Here is a 15,525-nt window from a genome sequence, read left to right as displayed (position 1 = left end):
GCGCTTTAGAAAAATTATATTTTAGGAAGGGCTGGGAAAAATTGAAATAGTAAAGCATTTAGAATTTGTGCAAAAGGGATTGTTACTACAAGAAATCTACCGGAATGGCACTAGTGAGTGGATCTTTTAGGATAATAATGTGTTTGGCAGCCGACCTTCTTTTCTCAAAGAGTGTGTGACAATGGCATTTTGCGAAACTCCTTACAGTTACAGAGGTGATAACTTGACTTTAATCAGCGCTAGCAGCAGAGCAGGACACTAACAAACAAATTGTGCTTGTTAGTGTCACAGCAACATTCTTGGAATGGATTATTTCCATGGTAGGATCATCTACTGTTTTTCAAATTTATCTCATAAATTTGAAGTATTTTTGTACTCGGCGGCTGTGTTTATTGAAAATATGTAGCATTAATTCTTTGAGCAAAACATAACAATACAAACAACTGCATTTAGGTTATTTGTATAACAAATAACTGACTTTCAAATAGGTGCCTTCCAATAAAAAATCCCCACATAATCTCATAGGTACCTCAGAAATAGTAGTGCCAAACCTGCCAATCTCATAGGTACCTCAGAAATACCATTGCCAAACCTGCCAATCTCAAAGTCATAGCTAATGTGCTGAAACAACTAAATATTTGATGCATAAAGTGATACATTGAAAACAGTTTAAAATGAAACTCTCCCCCCCTGTAATATACCTTTCAACACAATAACATGAAATATATTAAAATTTTGCAGTTCAATCTTCAGAATGTATCTCTTGATTCAAGCATCGCTGACTAAAATTTGCTTTATTAATGAATGTAAAATGTTCTGTCCATTTTTAACAAGGCTTTGTGGCTCTAGGTAACTGGTGTATTCGGATGTTCCACTTGCTTGCAGTTTATATCCCTACCAGTATTCTGTTCTCAAGATCTAATTCATATTTTTCATTCAAACTTATACAGTTTGATATAATATATGAGATCTCAATAAAAATGCCAACATATAAAAAATATAGGCTACTATATCAATATAATATATAAAATGAGCTTGTATTACTGATATATAAAATTATTTTTGAGCTTTTTATCGTCCTTTTGGTTTTAGAATGAAGTGGAACGCGATGTATTTTTTAGAATTATTGGCTCTAACAGAACTGTTGACACACAGAAAATATATTATAATTTATCAGCATCATGGATGCTGAGACACAACTTTAAAAAATGCAAGCCATGTTTGAAACCAATGCTAGTAAACGGCTACTGGTTCATAAAGATAATAGCAGTTATGGATAAATATATGCTTCATTTGCATTTGAATATATTGCTACTGGAATGCTGAAGTTGTGAAACCCTGATAGAAGACGGGCAAATATATGTACCAGTTAAAAATGCTACTAATAGAATGCTATTAAAATATATATATCAAATAGGAATTCCCATTGAACAACCATATCCGTAACTTGAAAATGATGCTATCACTATTGGGAGATAAATGACATATATATGTTTGATAAAAGTTTATAGGAAATCCATGATTTCCTTAAAAAATCTAATTCGAGGCTACTGGCATATCTTGAGCTAAAACAGCTTTTAAATATATATACATGCTTAAAAAATATCGTAACTTGCAGGCTATGAGTGCTTGTTTATGTAAGATTGGAGCAAAATATATACTTAATTCGAACAAAATATTACAAACAACAAACCGATAGCTTAATTACCTAATGAGCAAATTGATAATGATATAATATATAATCTTATACATATACAATGATAATCCATATATATTTCAAAGTTTGTGTCTTCCTGTATTTGTGGATGTGTTTGTCCAGCAATAGCTATTATTAGAATCTTGGAATAAAGTAACCATACCAAACAAGATTTGATCGCAGACCCTCCCATTCACCAGTCCAACGCTCTACCAATTAGGCCACAGAGAATGATTTCTTCATTAGCCGATATATGTCGCTATATGGGAGAAAATACCCAGTGACTTTGCATATTACCTAGGGTAATTGAATAACATCGCGGAGACGAATAGCTCTCATTAGTGAGCTGACTCAAATTTCCCATTGGCAATGTGCCAGGCAAACAGCAAGTGGCAAGCAGCTCTCATTACTTCTCATTGTTTTTAAGCTGATTTTTAATACTCGGGCATCGCCGGAAGCACAGTTAGTAATACAATAAATTTAAAAACTAGTAATATGTATTTGGAAGTTTAACAGCCTAGAAGGTTTTGGCAAACAACTATGTGAACTCCACCTTTATTTGACCACCACCTCTAATAGAAATACCTAGGAAGGGTTGAGAGGGACAACACCTTTTTACACCGTCAATTAGACATACAGTGGACCCCGCCATACGACATTAATTTGTATGACATTAATTTGTTCTGGTATTGGGATCGTAAAGTTAAAACATTGTATGGAGGGGCATAGGAACATCTAGTAATTATCTAATGCAAACCCCCGATAAAAACATCAAAGTTTTATATACGTGCTGTACACATCAGTGACAAAATAGTATCATAACCTTAGTAACTATAGTTACCCATTCAGTGGTTATGATCTGCAATAAAATTTCAACAAAACTAACAATATTATGTACAGTACTGTAGGGAGTTCTTACATTAAAAAAGACAGAGGCTAACGTAAGTGTGAGAGAAACTTGACAGCGATGCATTCAGTACACTAAGTTTTAGTGATGCTATGTAACAGAAACTTTGAATTTAGCTTAAATACATTTAGCATACTAAACACACACTTGAACCTAAGTTCTAATATTTTACCAACCTTATTTAAATTATGTTGTTTTATTTTTCATGATCTATTTTTGGTTTGGCACATTTTGCCTCACCTTCACTATAACTTTTAGCCAATCTTACTAAGACGTTTTTTTTCAAACTGATTCGACGAGCCAAGCGATGCTGTTCAAATTTGAATTTGAGAGGCATGTTGATGCCATATGGTGGAGAAAATGTCGTGACAAGGGTCCAGAAATCTTTGTGTTCTACACTGTAAAGCAAAAACTCATTAGGCAGGAACGCCATAATCCGGTAGTCCTATATACATTATGCTTGATCTTCACGAACCCACAACAGAAAGTGATCATTGTGACATTTAGTGACATTGTGCCTGAGAAGATTGATTGTCAAAATCATCAGAACTAGACTGATTTGAAGTAACCAAGGTCTAAATCCAATAAACTGTCTTCAGATCTGTCTATAAGGTGGTCTAAAACCTCATCTGAAGATAAAACGTTTCTTTTATAATGATGAGATTACTCTTCAGGAACACCGTACGACATAATAGCAGTCATTGTTAGGGCGTATCAAAGTCTGTTTTTGACCCTGAAGCTTTTCGGTTTTTTCGTTATAACTTCAAAAGCAACACTATCAGTATGATACTAATAAGTAATAGCTGTATCTGTCTAATATGGTTTACTATACATGTAAGTAGTTCTCTGTTTAACGCAGTCTGATACTTGGATGCATGTAAAAAATGTCGAGGCATTAATCTCGCTCTTCCCGAAAAAGAGTGCAAAATATAGACTAAAATAGCTTCGCTTTACCAGTAATAGAGTTAAATTAAGCATCCCAAAATTTGAACGTCATCTTTAGTTGAATGGCACTAAAAGGGAAGGGTTGAAAAATACAGTGCCATGACGCTCAAATAGAAGTTTTTGTGAACAGAAAACTATAGGCATCTTACCTAGGTACTGCAACCTTGTAGGAGGCTGAAAAAACTTCCGTAAAACCTCTAATTGAACACCACCTTTATTTTAACGCCACCTCCATTTGGCTGCCACCTTAGAAGAAGGGTTGAAAAGCAGAGCGTAACCCTTTTCTTGAGCACCACCTCCATTTGACCACCACTTTGACATTCTTTGATCTTTACGAGCCCATAATGGCAAATGATCAGGAGAAAAGTGTCCATAAAACCGTACTAATAATGACTTGGTTACATCAATAATAATTATTTTATTGGTTTTGTTCCTACCAAAGTCTAGTTTCTAAGTCAAAATCTATACAACTTTTTTGTTAAAACTATGATAGCAACAACTCCACAAAAATAACTGATAAAATTATCAGGCTAATATTAGTTCTTTGTTTAATGCAATATTGATACTTCGATATAATTAGGGTCAAGTGGGGTAAGTACACCATCAAAAAAGGGTAATTCAATTTCGCAGTCTTGCTACTTTGCTTTAACTAAACATTTGAGTCTAATATTGGTCATTGTGAAACTCCAGAATGTTCTGAGCAAGAATATCAGCACTAGAAGACTGTTAATTAAACATCATTTCTTTATATGAAGCGCTAAAAAATGTATGTCTAGGTGGTGCAGTTACCCCATACACAGGGGTAAGTGCACCACCTAGCCTTCTTTGCCATTGTTATGCATTGGTTGATAAGCAGAGGCAAATGCACCAAATTGCTGATATTGAAATTATATAAAATTCAATAAAAATGGAAAAAAAAGTTCTTTTGAGTTTGTACCGCACCACTGAAATTTTGATCGCATTGAACATTAAAATTTTAAAAATTAGCAATTCTACACCATTGAAATTCAAGTGACCAGTTTCACTCAAGTGAACCACAAATTTGACATAGACTAACGCAAAAGTATAACAAGAAAGACTATAGAGATTGGGAGAACTTGAAATGAGATTGAACTATCTCTTTTGATGGGGAACTACATGTGTGCTGGGTGGTGCACTTGCCCTGCCCCTGTTATATGTTAAGGTGCACATAGGTTAATGCTAATGTGCACTACATAGGTGCACTTGCCCCTGTCTCTAAAATTATCAGGGGCAAGTGCACCACCCCAGTTAAAATAATACAAAGTTATTTGTGTGGATTAAAACAATAAAAAAAGTATTATATGGATATTCACCAGTTACACTCAATAGTTAGCCAAAACAAATATCCACTAAAATGAAAGTTATAAAATTATCAATACACACCTCTGAATTTAAAGCCAACTACTTAAATAGTGCATTTACGTTTTTGTTGCTCACTTCACAAAAAATTTGAAATCAAGCATGCAGGGAATATAGCTTCCTGTGGTGGATCATGGGTAATAGTCCTGCAACTCAGAGACAGCTATGCAGTGATTGGCTGATAAAATATCAACAGCTGGTGCACTTGCCCCAATGGTGCACTTACCCCACTTGACTATATGTGAAAAACGCTTCAGATTTACCATGGTATATGAACGAATAGTTCTAGTCTAGTTTATGTCACTTGTTCATGAATATATACATGTATTTGTAGCATTTGATAGACTATTGTCATATAACTTATCAATTTGCAGATTTATAGTATAATATTTGATAGCATCATTGCGGTAATCTGATCTTACAATAGATCGACGCTTGTAACTTCTTTTCTATTGCACATAAAAGGCCAGTTTTGGCTGCAAACTGTGGCAAACATATCAATGAGTGCCATGAGCCTTTAAGCAACCATGTTTAATATAGTTATAAAATGAAAATATGCTTTTAAATTTAGAATGAAAACAAAACTTCAAGCTCCAACAAATAGCAATGCAGGCTATAAGATCATCGAAGGTTATTTGCAAGCAACATATATCAACTGGTAGAAACGTGCAACAGCTTCTTCGTGCATATTTATTTAAAGATCTACAAGTAGGTGGTAAGTTAGTAAATTTCTTGCATCTAAAAGGGTTAATGTCGCACCGCCCGAAAGTGACTGCAAAAGATAAGCGACATTTGATTCGCCCGTGAAAGGGTTAAATTTATCTTCTCAACAGGCTATGCTGACGAGGGGATTGAAAAATACAACGCCATCCTCTATTTGCATATCACCTCTAATGAAGCGCCACCTTAACAGAAGAGTTGAAAAATAGAGGGCCATGACGTTGAAATAAAGGGTTTACAGCAAGCAAATTTTTTCAACTTCTCCCTCCTGCAACTTTCCTCCCTCATTCTCCTGATTGATAAAATACCACAAACGTACCAATCGAACTTATTACATAATTTGATTTCCACTTACATTAAGTTAGTTTTGCAAATTGGGATTTACCACATAATCTAGTGTTATGATGCAGCCCAAACCTTTGATGCTGAAATTTAGGATGAAAAGGGAGCATTATACTTGGGTTATTACAGTAAATACATGGGCTTCACAAATAGCATTAGAAACAAACAAGCAAATGTAATTTGATTTTCATTTACATTCTTTCGTATCAGAATGTCTTTTGCTTGTCTTATTCTACTAGGCTACAGTTAAGTTCAATTTTAAGAGCAACTAGCAGCGTAGAGATATTAAAACAACTGACTAGCACCATAGCCGCTAACTGGTTGACACCTCAAATATTCCTTTCAACTGTATGAGTACTAAGTGTATTCTATGCAAAGAATGATAACTAAAAGTTTCCTGCTGATAGTTGTTTGAAAACACCAGCTGAAAAACCTCCTAATCACATCAGGGCAACTCAAAACAATTTATTTTTTGTCCGACAATTCATGCCAACTACTCCACAAACATTCTACCCAACAGCATGGAAGAGGAGTACCAGACTCATGAATTTCTGTAATTTTAAAGTAAATGTTAAGTAATTAAGTAAGCAAATGTGAGTTGTTAGGAAGCCTGGTTGAAGACATGGTATGAATAAGGTGTTGAACATTGCAGAATAATACCATTTAGCTGAAACAATTGGAAATCTATCCCAATAGGGTTTGTGATCACAAACGCACTGCTACATACCCTAGGACACTTATATTTCGCTAGTATTTAGTTTCGTGAGTAGCACACAGAGTAAAATTTCGCTGCAACTTAATTTCGCAGCTCTGATGAGTGTGAAAATATAGTGGTGTGAAAATAAATGCAGTGGAAAAAACATTACATTCCTCAGGTCCAGTTCACTAATAAGAAAAAAATTCAATTTGGGAATAGTTCGTATTTGTAAATCACAGGTTGAAATGTGTGGGTGAGATCGACAATTCAATTTGATCACTTGCTGCCATTTGTTTCTTAGACTATTAATGACGTCTAGGTCCCTCCCGCCGTGACTTTCACACTCGAATCCCAAGAAGAGAAAAATAGATAGGTAACAACCAACTTCACAACCAAAACTGTATAACCCTTACGCTGCCATAAACGCATTTATGCGTTTTCTAGGGGCCACTGACATAAACGCATTTTCTGACTTTCTCAGCAATTGTCTGGTAACCTGATTTTATTATTTGTTGACCACATAACCCACGGTCTTGAAGTGTTTTATGAAATTGACTGTGTTGTCCGAAGATTTCTCTATAAAATCAGCCTAAAACAACGAAGCAATTTTAAACTTTTGTTTGAGAATTTCTAATCTAAAAACGAACATTGTTCTGTGAGTTCATTAACTACCCCGCGCGAGTCATAAAACAGGTAATTAGTTGATGATGACATAATAGCCAGTTTAGATTTTCGTGATTATACAGATAATTAAAGTAGAACTTGAAAAATACTGTATACATATCATGAAGCAATATCGGCAATTTCGGTAAAATGGCTGGCACTAGGCCGGTAACGAATTTGTACATGATTGGCAGTGAAAGAGATAATGTGGTTGGACCTGATGAGGGTTGATATTGTTTTTGGATGGTAATAAAATTCATCACTGCAATAATTATTCTTCAATTTTACGACTTCACCTACCAGATTTTCATCCTCATCAGTTACAAATTCGGTGACTAAACTGATATTGCTTTGCCATGCTGCTCAGTTGGTGTATTAGCTATAATGAGTTTACCAGAAATTTCCCATTTATCCTAACCACAGACGAAAGTTGCTAGCATTTATAATATTACGATTTTATTGTGGATATTAATGAACAAAGCTATTTAACTTCGCGTTTTCGCTCGTTCGTTATGATAGTTTAGTTTCGCTCATTAAATTTTCGTGAGAGGATTACACCGCGAAAACGCGAAAGTTAGATGCCGCGAATACATAAGTGTCCTAGGGTAGCGGAAATCTCAACCAGCGAGCCCTTATTTTTTGACGAGTTAAAAAAAAGGCATCAGTTTTGATAATATTTATAATAACAATACAAAAGTTGAACAACTTTGCCAATGTCTGTAACTTTTAGTACACACTAGAACATTGGGTATGTAAATTCACCAGCCAGTAAAATAAAACACAATCGAGTAAGTTTTGACAAAATTTGGCTAATCAAATTATGGTGTGCCGATTTCAATTGAGGTAAACAGAGCTAAACAATGTAAATTTTGATTTGAATAAATCTTAGTAAACGCTATTTAATATTTTGTCTATAGATATAAGATGCTTGTCTATAGATTTCTATGTCTATAGATGCTTGTCTATATAAGCAAATGAAATTTACAGGAGTTGTTAAGAAAACCTTATCAGCTCTTTTCCAGCATCAAAAAGAACTATAACAATTACGCCGGTGCTGCAGGCACTGCAAACAATCTCCAGAGAGTTATTGCATTATATTTCATTGTTGGTTGGATACTAGGCTTAGCTATTGATTGGAAATATGCTAAAATGCTGAAACCGACTTTTGGATGATTTTAGCAGTAGTTTACAGAGTTAAATTTCGGTCAATAAATAGGACTTATTGCGCTACGGCAACTCAATCTTCAATAGCAGTAAATAAAAACTTAGATTAACCTTTCAAAAAAATTACCAAAATATCTTGTCGCGTAGTTTAAATTTTATTAGCGTTTCGAGCATTTTCAGCAGTTATTTTCATGGTCACTGAGTGTTTGCAAAAGAGTTGAGATGTCATTCAAAATTTTACTGACCTTGACCCTTTTGTGAAACATCCTTGGGCTCTACTTTGACTTCTACATCTATAAGCAAAAATTGTAAATGTTTATAAGATGTTAAAACACCATCTGATCCTCAGAGTTTTTGCGAAGAGACAATAAGTAAGTTGTTTCCTAGCAGCATAAAACAATGATCAATTAATAAAATAGAAACCACATATCTACAAAGCCACATATGCATCTGCTCACCGACATCACATCTGCTGACCCATATAACGTACCGTATACATTAAAAACAGTGCTAGAAGGAAGATCGCTTGACAGCTAAAACTTTGAAAGTAACACCAAACAAAGGTTATTCAAGACTGTTCAGAGAACGCAGGCATCACGATAGAAGTCATCAGTCTTATGAAAATCACCATGAAATTAGGAGCATGTTGTTTTCCGAATTTTCCAATGATGAAAAGTGTTAAAGCCAAAGTATGAAGCCAACAATGAGACATGAACTCATGTAAACCAGTAGCTTCAGCTAATGTGTGCTAAAAAATTTTATTGACCTTCCTAAACAATATAATCATATAAACATATTATGTTAGTCTTGAATCATTGCCAGACCAAAATCATTGCTGAATTGCGAGAGATGTCATCTCAAAAAGGTTTCCAGCAATATTGAAGTTTAAAAATTCTGAGTTGAGGTGCGCAACTTACTGAAAAATCCATGATAGGGCAGACTACATCCTTAAAGGTTGACTTGCAACATAATTCACATTACAGTTATTTGGTACCAGAAAATGGGGCAGACTAGATCCTTAAGTGGGCAGACTAGATCCTTAAGGATGCAAATTTGCTAAATTTTTGAAAAATCACTTTGCACAAACATGATATCAAGAATATTTCTTTCTTTGTGTAAAGGGATGATCAGTAAGAAACAGAACTTTATTACGTGAAAACGTAAAATCATATCAGTCATATCATAACGTCATATCAGTTCAACAAAAAACTTAGGACCCTAATAGTTTTTCCCGTGTGTAGTCATGAAAATAGTTTTTCAATATACAGTGGAACCTTAGTTCTCGAACATAATCCGTTTCCGAAGGTTGTTCGAAAACCGAGAGGTTCAAGATCCGAAACAATTATTCCGAAACAATTAATTATTATTATTATTATTAGATCCGAAACAATTTACATACATTATTAAAATTAATGTATGTAAATTTTAATCTGTTCTAAGTCGAAAAAATGAGTTCGGTAAAGTATTTTTATAATATTTCCACCATAAACTGTACATTACATACTATAAATAAAAACGGGTATATATAGAACGTGTTTAATTTTATTAACATATTTTCTATCTATGATGATGAAAAAAGAAAACAGAAAGTAAACATTTTGTATGTTTTGCTCTTAAAACATCGAAAACATTCTAAGTTAAGATACAATACCGAAAGTTGTAGAAATTGATAAATGAAACAGCAAAAAATGCAACAGATTAATTACATCAAAAATTGGGTGAAAAAAAAAACAGCATTGGCACATTTATTTCACATCTTTGAAGGATAATGCTCCTCCTAAACGATTTAGGGTAACACGATTGGAGGAGTTGTCTCTCTAGTCAATCTTTTCGGTAGAGAGACGTCGTCCTAGATGGTTCAGTCCTTTTTGCAAAGAATCTATAAAGCGTAACTTCCTTACCCCTTTGTTAAAGGTTGACTTGCAACAAAACTCCCATTACAGTTATTTGGTATCAAAAGATTCACTATGTCTGACTCTGCTGTGTTGTAGGTGCAAAATATGTGGAAATGTAATTACAAGCTCTTAATAGCTAAAAAACAAACAGCGAATCGCCGCCATCACGAAACTGCTATAGATTGAAATCAGTTTATTTCTCTGACGTAGTCATTACATTAGGTTATTGTTTTATCATGTGATGGTCTCACGTAAATTGAAAAGCCAATAAAAGGCTCAATATAAAACTTCTCGTAGCACTAGTTTATGACAAACACTAAGGGTTTTACTGAAAAGCCCGTATCAAATATTATAGATGCTCGTTACTTTACAGTTTTGTTTCGGCTTGATCTAATGGTCTAGTCGTAATCTGATCATGTGACCCATATTTCGCGAATAATTTCTGCAGCATTTTTTGATTATCACAGGTGACCAACAGGCTCATCATGTTTATCAGACAATGATATGTACTCCTTTGAGCTAAGTTTAAAAAATTGTACGAATTTTCACAGTAGGTTATAAGATATCAGTGCTGAAAGTGACAGCATTACAATGATGATGAAATAGACGCGTAAGAACAATAGCTTCAACATGGTTTTATTGAATGCGTGAAATATTTCGACGAATGAGGTTGCGTGAAAGTGTAAACAGAAGCCATCTCGTACAACTACGTCCCATTTGAGCCATTTTGGAAAGAGATTCTAATCTACGGCATTCTCGTGATGGCGGCGATTAACTGTTCGCTTTTGAGCTTTTAAAAGCTTGTAATCACTTTTCCACATATTTTGCACCTACAACACAGCTGAGTAAGACATAGTGAATCTTTTGATACCAAATAACTGTAATGTGAGTTTTGTTTTAAGTCAACCATTAACGAATGTTTCTATGCTGTTTCTGGAGTTGTTCCGAACGTTTAATTCCAATGTGCATGCTCCGGTTTGATCGAAAACTGAATTTATATTTGAGATCCGAGACGAACAAATCTCCAACTAATTGGTTGCAAAACAAATTGGTCGAGAACCGACAAATTCGAGAGCCATTGGCAACTCCAAGAGCTGAGAACCATTGGCACACTAGCTTGCGAACAAATTGTTGAAGTAGTGAAATTACTGTCTAAAGTAATCGCTACCAGGTTTGTCTAACATAATGAATCAAGATGCTAAGTGTGTAAGAAACAGACAGTGCAAACAGGTTATTCATAATAATCCACAACACATAAGATCTCAATGATATCTACCTTGAGCATTGAATGGAATATCTGTGGATTCAACCTCGATCTCTATGTCTACAAAGACCATTCATAGACAGGTGTAACAAATACCAAAGCGCTACTTGGCACTTTGAATTATTGCAGACTACAAATCTAAAATTTGTACTAAAGAATAATCATTTGTGATTATGAATAGCAGACATGGTCAAAGGTTTTTCTAACAACAGCTTAAAAGCATATAGTGGAAACCTCCTTCTTGAAAGAAGTTGGACATGCCTTTAAAATCTAAGCTATTTAGAGGTTCAGCAAATTAAATTTGAAATGCCATTTAAAAGAAAAATGCAACACAGTACAGTAGGCAAGTTTTGCATTTAGCAATAGAATCATATAACAGTTGAATTATACACTTTCGTTAATTTTGTACTATAGAGTTGTTAAAACAATTACATTAAATATACACTTTTGACAATATTGGAAGACAACACGGATTAGTATTAGATAGAAGACTATCGTAGCCCTCAAGCAGCTGTGACAGTGTAAAAGAAAGAAACCGCATTACACCAGTGACTTTAGTAGTTAATTTAATAAGTGATGCATAAGTAAGAAGTGAACCTTAAAAAAGATTGTTGGAAAATTGAAACAGGAACATAATAAAAACTTTGCAAATAAAAATGATGCTTGCGCATTACCTAGAAAGGCCCTTATGGCCAAGTGATGCTTGGAGTATTCCTATTTATCAATATGAAAAAAATGTGAGAAAAATGTGAAAAAAGTGCCTTCAGCTCCACCAACAATGACCGCACCCTGGGACATAGCCAAAGAAAAAGTTTGACACTATAATGCACTGCCGAAGTGTAAATGTATTCCTACAAGAAAAAACAGCCCTGCATAATAAACCTGGAGCTATAGCCATTCTTCACGGATTTATTAAATGGGTTGGTTCTGAGAGACTATGATAGCAGATGAAACATCTGGATACTGTGCAAAAAGATTGAGACATTTAAAGCCGAACTGGATCATGATCATCTTGGCAATGTTACCTTCATAAAGTCTAGTATTCAACTTTAAATTATTTTGCCTTTTTTAGCCCCATTTGTAGCAATGACTCCCTGAATGTGCAGACTACCACATCCAAAACACCAACAAATAAACTCTGAGAATGTTCTCTCTTCGTATTGCCTGACAGTATTGTTGAAACCTTCTACGTAAACCAGAGCCCAAAAAGCGTGATGGTATGAAAGCATGATAACCATCATGACATTATAGCTAGGTGCAATCTGTGGATACTTGGTTTTCTTGAGGAAATCATAAACTTTATATTTTAAGCATCAAAGTGTATGAATACTGACCTGTTGGGTAAAGATTTAGAAGACTGTCAGTAAGCTGTATTTCCTTCTTTATAGCAACTGTTTCTAAAAAATACATAATATTGCAAAAAGGGTAGAACAAAACTAAAAATGCGAAGTTCTATTACACTCAAAAGTCTGTGAAGTAACAGCCGGTGAGTACGTTGTTACGCAATATTTGTCATACAACAGAAGTAGTGTGCACAGTGAAAGCATTAATATCAATGAATACCATACCATGACTATAATACATGAATATTTTATGAACCACCACTTTTACTTAATGGCACAAAAGGCACTAGATGTAACTGCATTTTTTCGTTTATTCTTTCAATTTAAACAAATAGATAACAGCCATGGAATTATACTTGTATGAGTGAAAGGGAAATGAAAAAACGACAGGATAACAGAATTCATGGCAAAAAATGCCCAATAACTGTGTTTCACACATGATGATATCAGATTGATATCAATACATATAACTGCAACATGCATGCAGTGTGATATCTCAAAGCTAGAACTAAAACGTTGGTTAAATTTAAAAGTCTATTGATAGATGCAACACTTCAACCAGTAGTTCCTCTAAAAAATTTAATAACTGTGTATATTGTGAAGCACCCACAGATGATCATTACAATATGCTGCAGTTAATGTGTAAAATCAGTCAATTTGTAAAATGCCTGAATTTTTCAGTCAGTTTGTAAAATGCCTGATTCTCTCAGTCATTCTTTCAGTCATTTTACAAATTGACTGAAATGTTCAGGCATTTTACCAATTGACTACAAAATTAGTCCATTTATTTGACAAATTGAAAATTGATCTGAAGTAAAACGAGTCATTTACATCAAGTATTACAGTATGCTCTATTGGACAGCCACCCTGAGTGAAGATTTTAAAAATAGAGTGTCACTCTTTAATTGAATGCCACCTCCATTCGATCATCACAGGTTGACTTGCAACAAAATTCACATTACAGTTATTTGGTATCAAAAGATTCGCCATGTCTTACTCAGTTGTGTTGTAGGTGCCAAATATGTGGAAATGTGATTACAAGCTTTTAAAAGCTTAAAAACGAAAAGCCGCCGTAGATTGGAATCTCTTGATTTTGATGACGTATTCACAGAGTTTGGTTATTGTCTTGTCACGTGATGTTCTCGCGTGAATTGAAAGGCCAATAAAAAGCTCAATATAAAACTTATCGTAGCAATAGTTCATGACAAACACTTCGGGCTTTACCTAAGAGTCCGTATCAAATATAGATGCTCGCTACTTTACAGTTTCAGCTTGACCATTCCGTCTGACAATTCCACATACGTGTACATGTCTGAGTTGCGATCATAAAAAATGTCAAATTCTGAAGAGTTAAGAGCCTGGTGTTTCGAGCCTGACGCTCTATCTGAAGAAGATCCTCAACAGAATCAAACCTCCCAGCAAGTAAGCACCGCCACTAGCCAGCTCTTATGTGCCAAGCTAGCTAGTAGCAATAGTTTTAGCTAGAAAGTGATAGAATGAATGTTATTATATATATATATATATATATATATGAATTTAATGATGATAATTATCGCTTCATATTGCAAAACAATAATTACAGATTTTTCTCGAATGACAACATCAACAATTTTAATATTTAAATCTAGTGCTGCACTGATATACTGTTGGATAACATCGACCTGATGTATCATGGTTGCATAGACATATTTGTTCATTTCTTTAGGAGCTAATACCACTGGCTACAGAGTGGTGTGTCTGCAAGCGCTGTCAAGACATGCCATCTCTTCCTGAATGTTTGTGCTGCCATGATGATGAGTTTGCGCGTCGTCTCCATGACCGCGGGGAGCATGAATGCCTGTGTATGCATCCTGGTGTGGACAAACAAGTGGCGCCTGCACCCCTTGAGTTGGAGTGGAATAATTACCTGCGATATCATAGTGAGTTGGATTTTCATTTAATGCCAACAACACCAAAGCTATGCTAATGTGTCAAGCATTATCTACAATTCTTGTGTTACACATTTAATGCATCGGTTGAACACACATATTCTGAACTCGTGGAACACAAGGAGAATTGTTATATTTGGCTTGTACACTTAATACAGTAGAGAGTGTATTAGTTTTATGAATTTATTATATAAAGATCGAGATTATTTTGATGATCAGCAATTATTGTTTTTCAATAATTGTTTTGGTAGATAATCTATTCCCATTTGGAGAGCCATCGCCAAATGCTCGGAAAAGGTTGTGTGGATACCGAAATCTTGTGTTTTAGTTTATGCCGCAAATCTTGTTTGCAAGTCTGCAAACTCTTCTTCATCATCCGTTGGTAGGAAAAGAGCCCGAATCTTAGACACCAAGCAGGCAGGTAGAGGCCGTGGCTCACCGCGACGAATTTGCGGCATAAGCCAAAACACAAGCTTGCAGTATGCACACAACCTTTGTAACAACATCCATTGTAATGGACTTCACTCTCAGGCCGTGGGAAATTAGATCGGACTGGCATCGCTTGAAGCCTTCCAGCTCTA

At 34.9% G+C, this 15,525-nt stretch overlaps 1 protein-coding gene across 1 annotated transcript in view; it reads right to left on the bottom strand.

The window, feature by feature from the left end:
* The window catches only part of LOC137399513 (uncharacterized), a 45,629-nt gene that overhangs the window by 15,452 nt on the left and 14,652 nt on the right, over positions 1–15,525 (bottom strand). Inside the window, exons 2-4 of the mRNA XM_068085659.1 lie at positions 13,008–13,070; positions 11,686–11,733; positions 8,760–8,807 (exon numbers count right to left, since the gene is read on the bottom strand). Coding sequence (XP_067941760.1) covers positions 8,760–8,807; positions 11,686–11,733; positions 13,008–13,070 — 159 coding nt within the window. The remainder of the gene's footprint in view (positions 1–8,759; positions 8,808–11,685; positions 11,734–13,007; positions 13,071–15,525) is intronic.

This window comes from Watersipora subatra, chromosome 7, assembly GCF_963576615.1.
Source record: "Watersipora subatra chromosome 7, tzWatSuba1.1, whole genome shotgun sequence".
In the NCBI taxonomy this organism is placed as follows: Eukaryota; Metazoa; Bryozoa; class Gymnolaemata; order Cheilostomatida; family Watersiporidae; genus Watersipora; species Watersipora subatra.
Note: the sequence above shows the minus strand (reverse complement) of the source record. Positions and strands in the feature narration are given on the sequence as shown.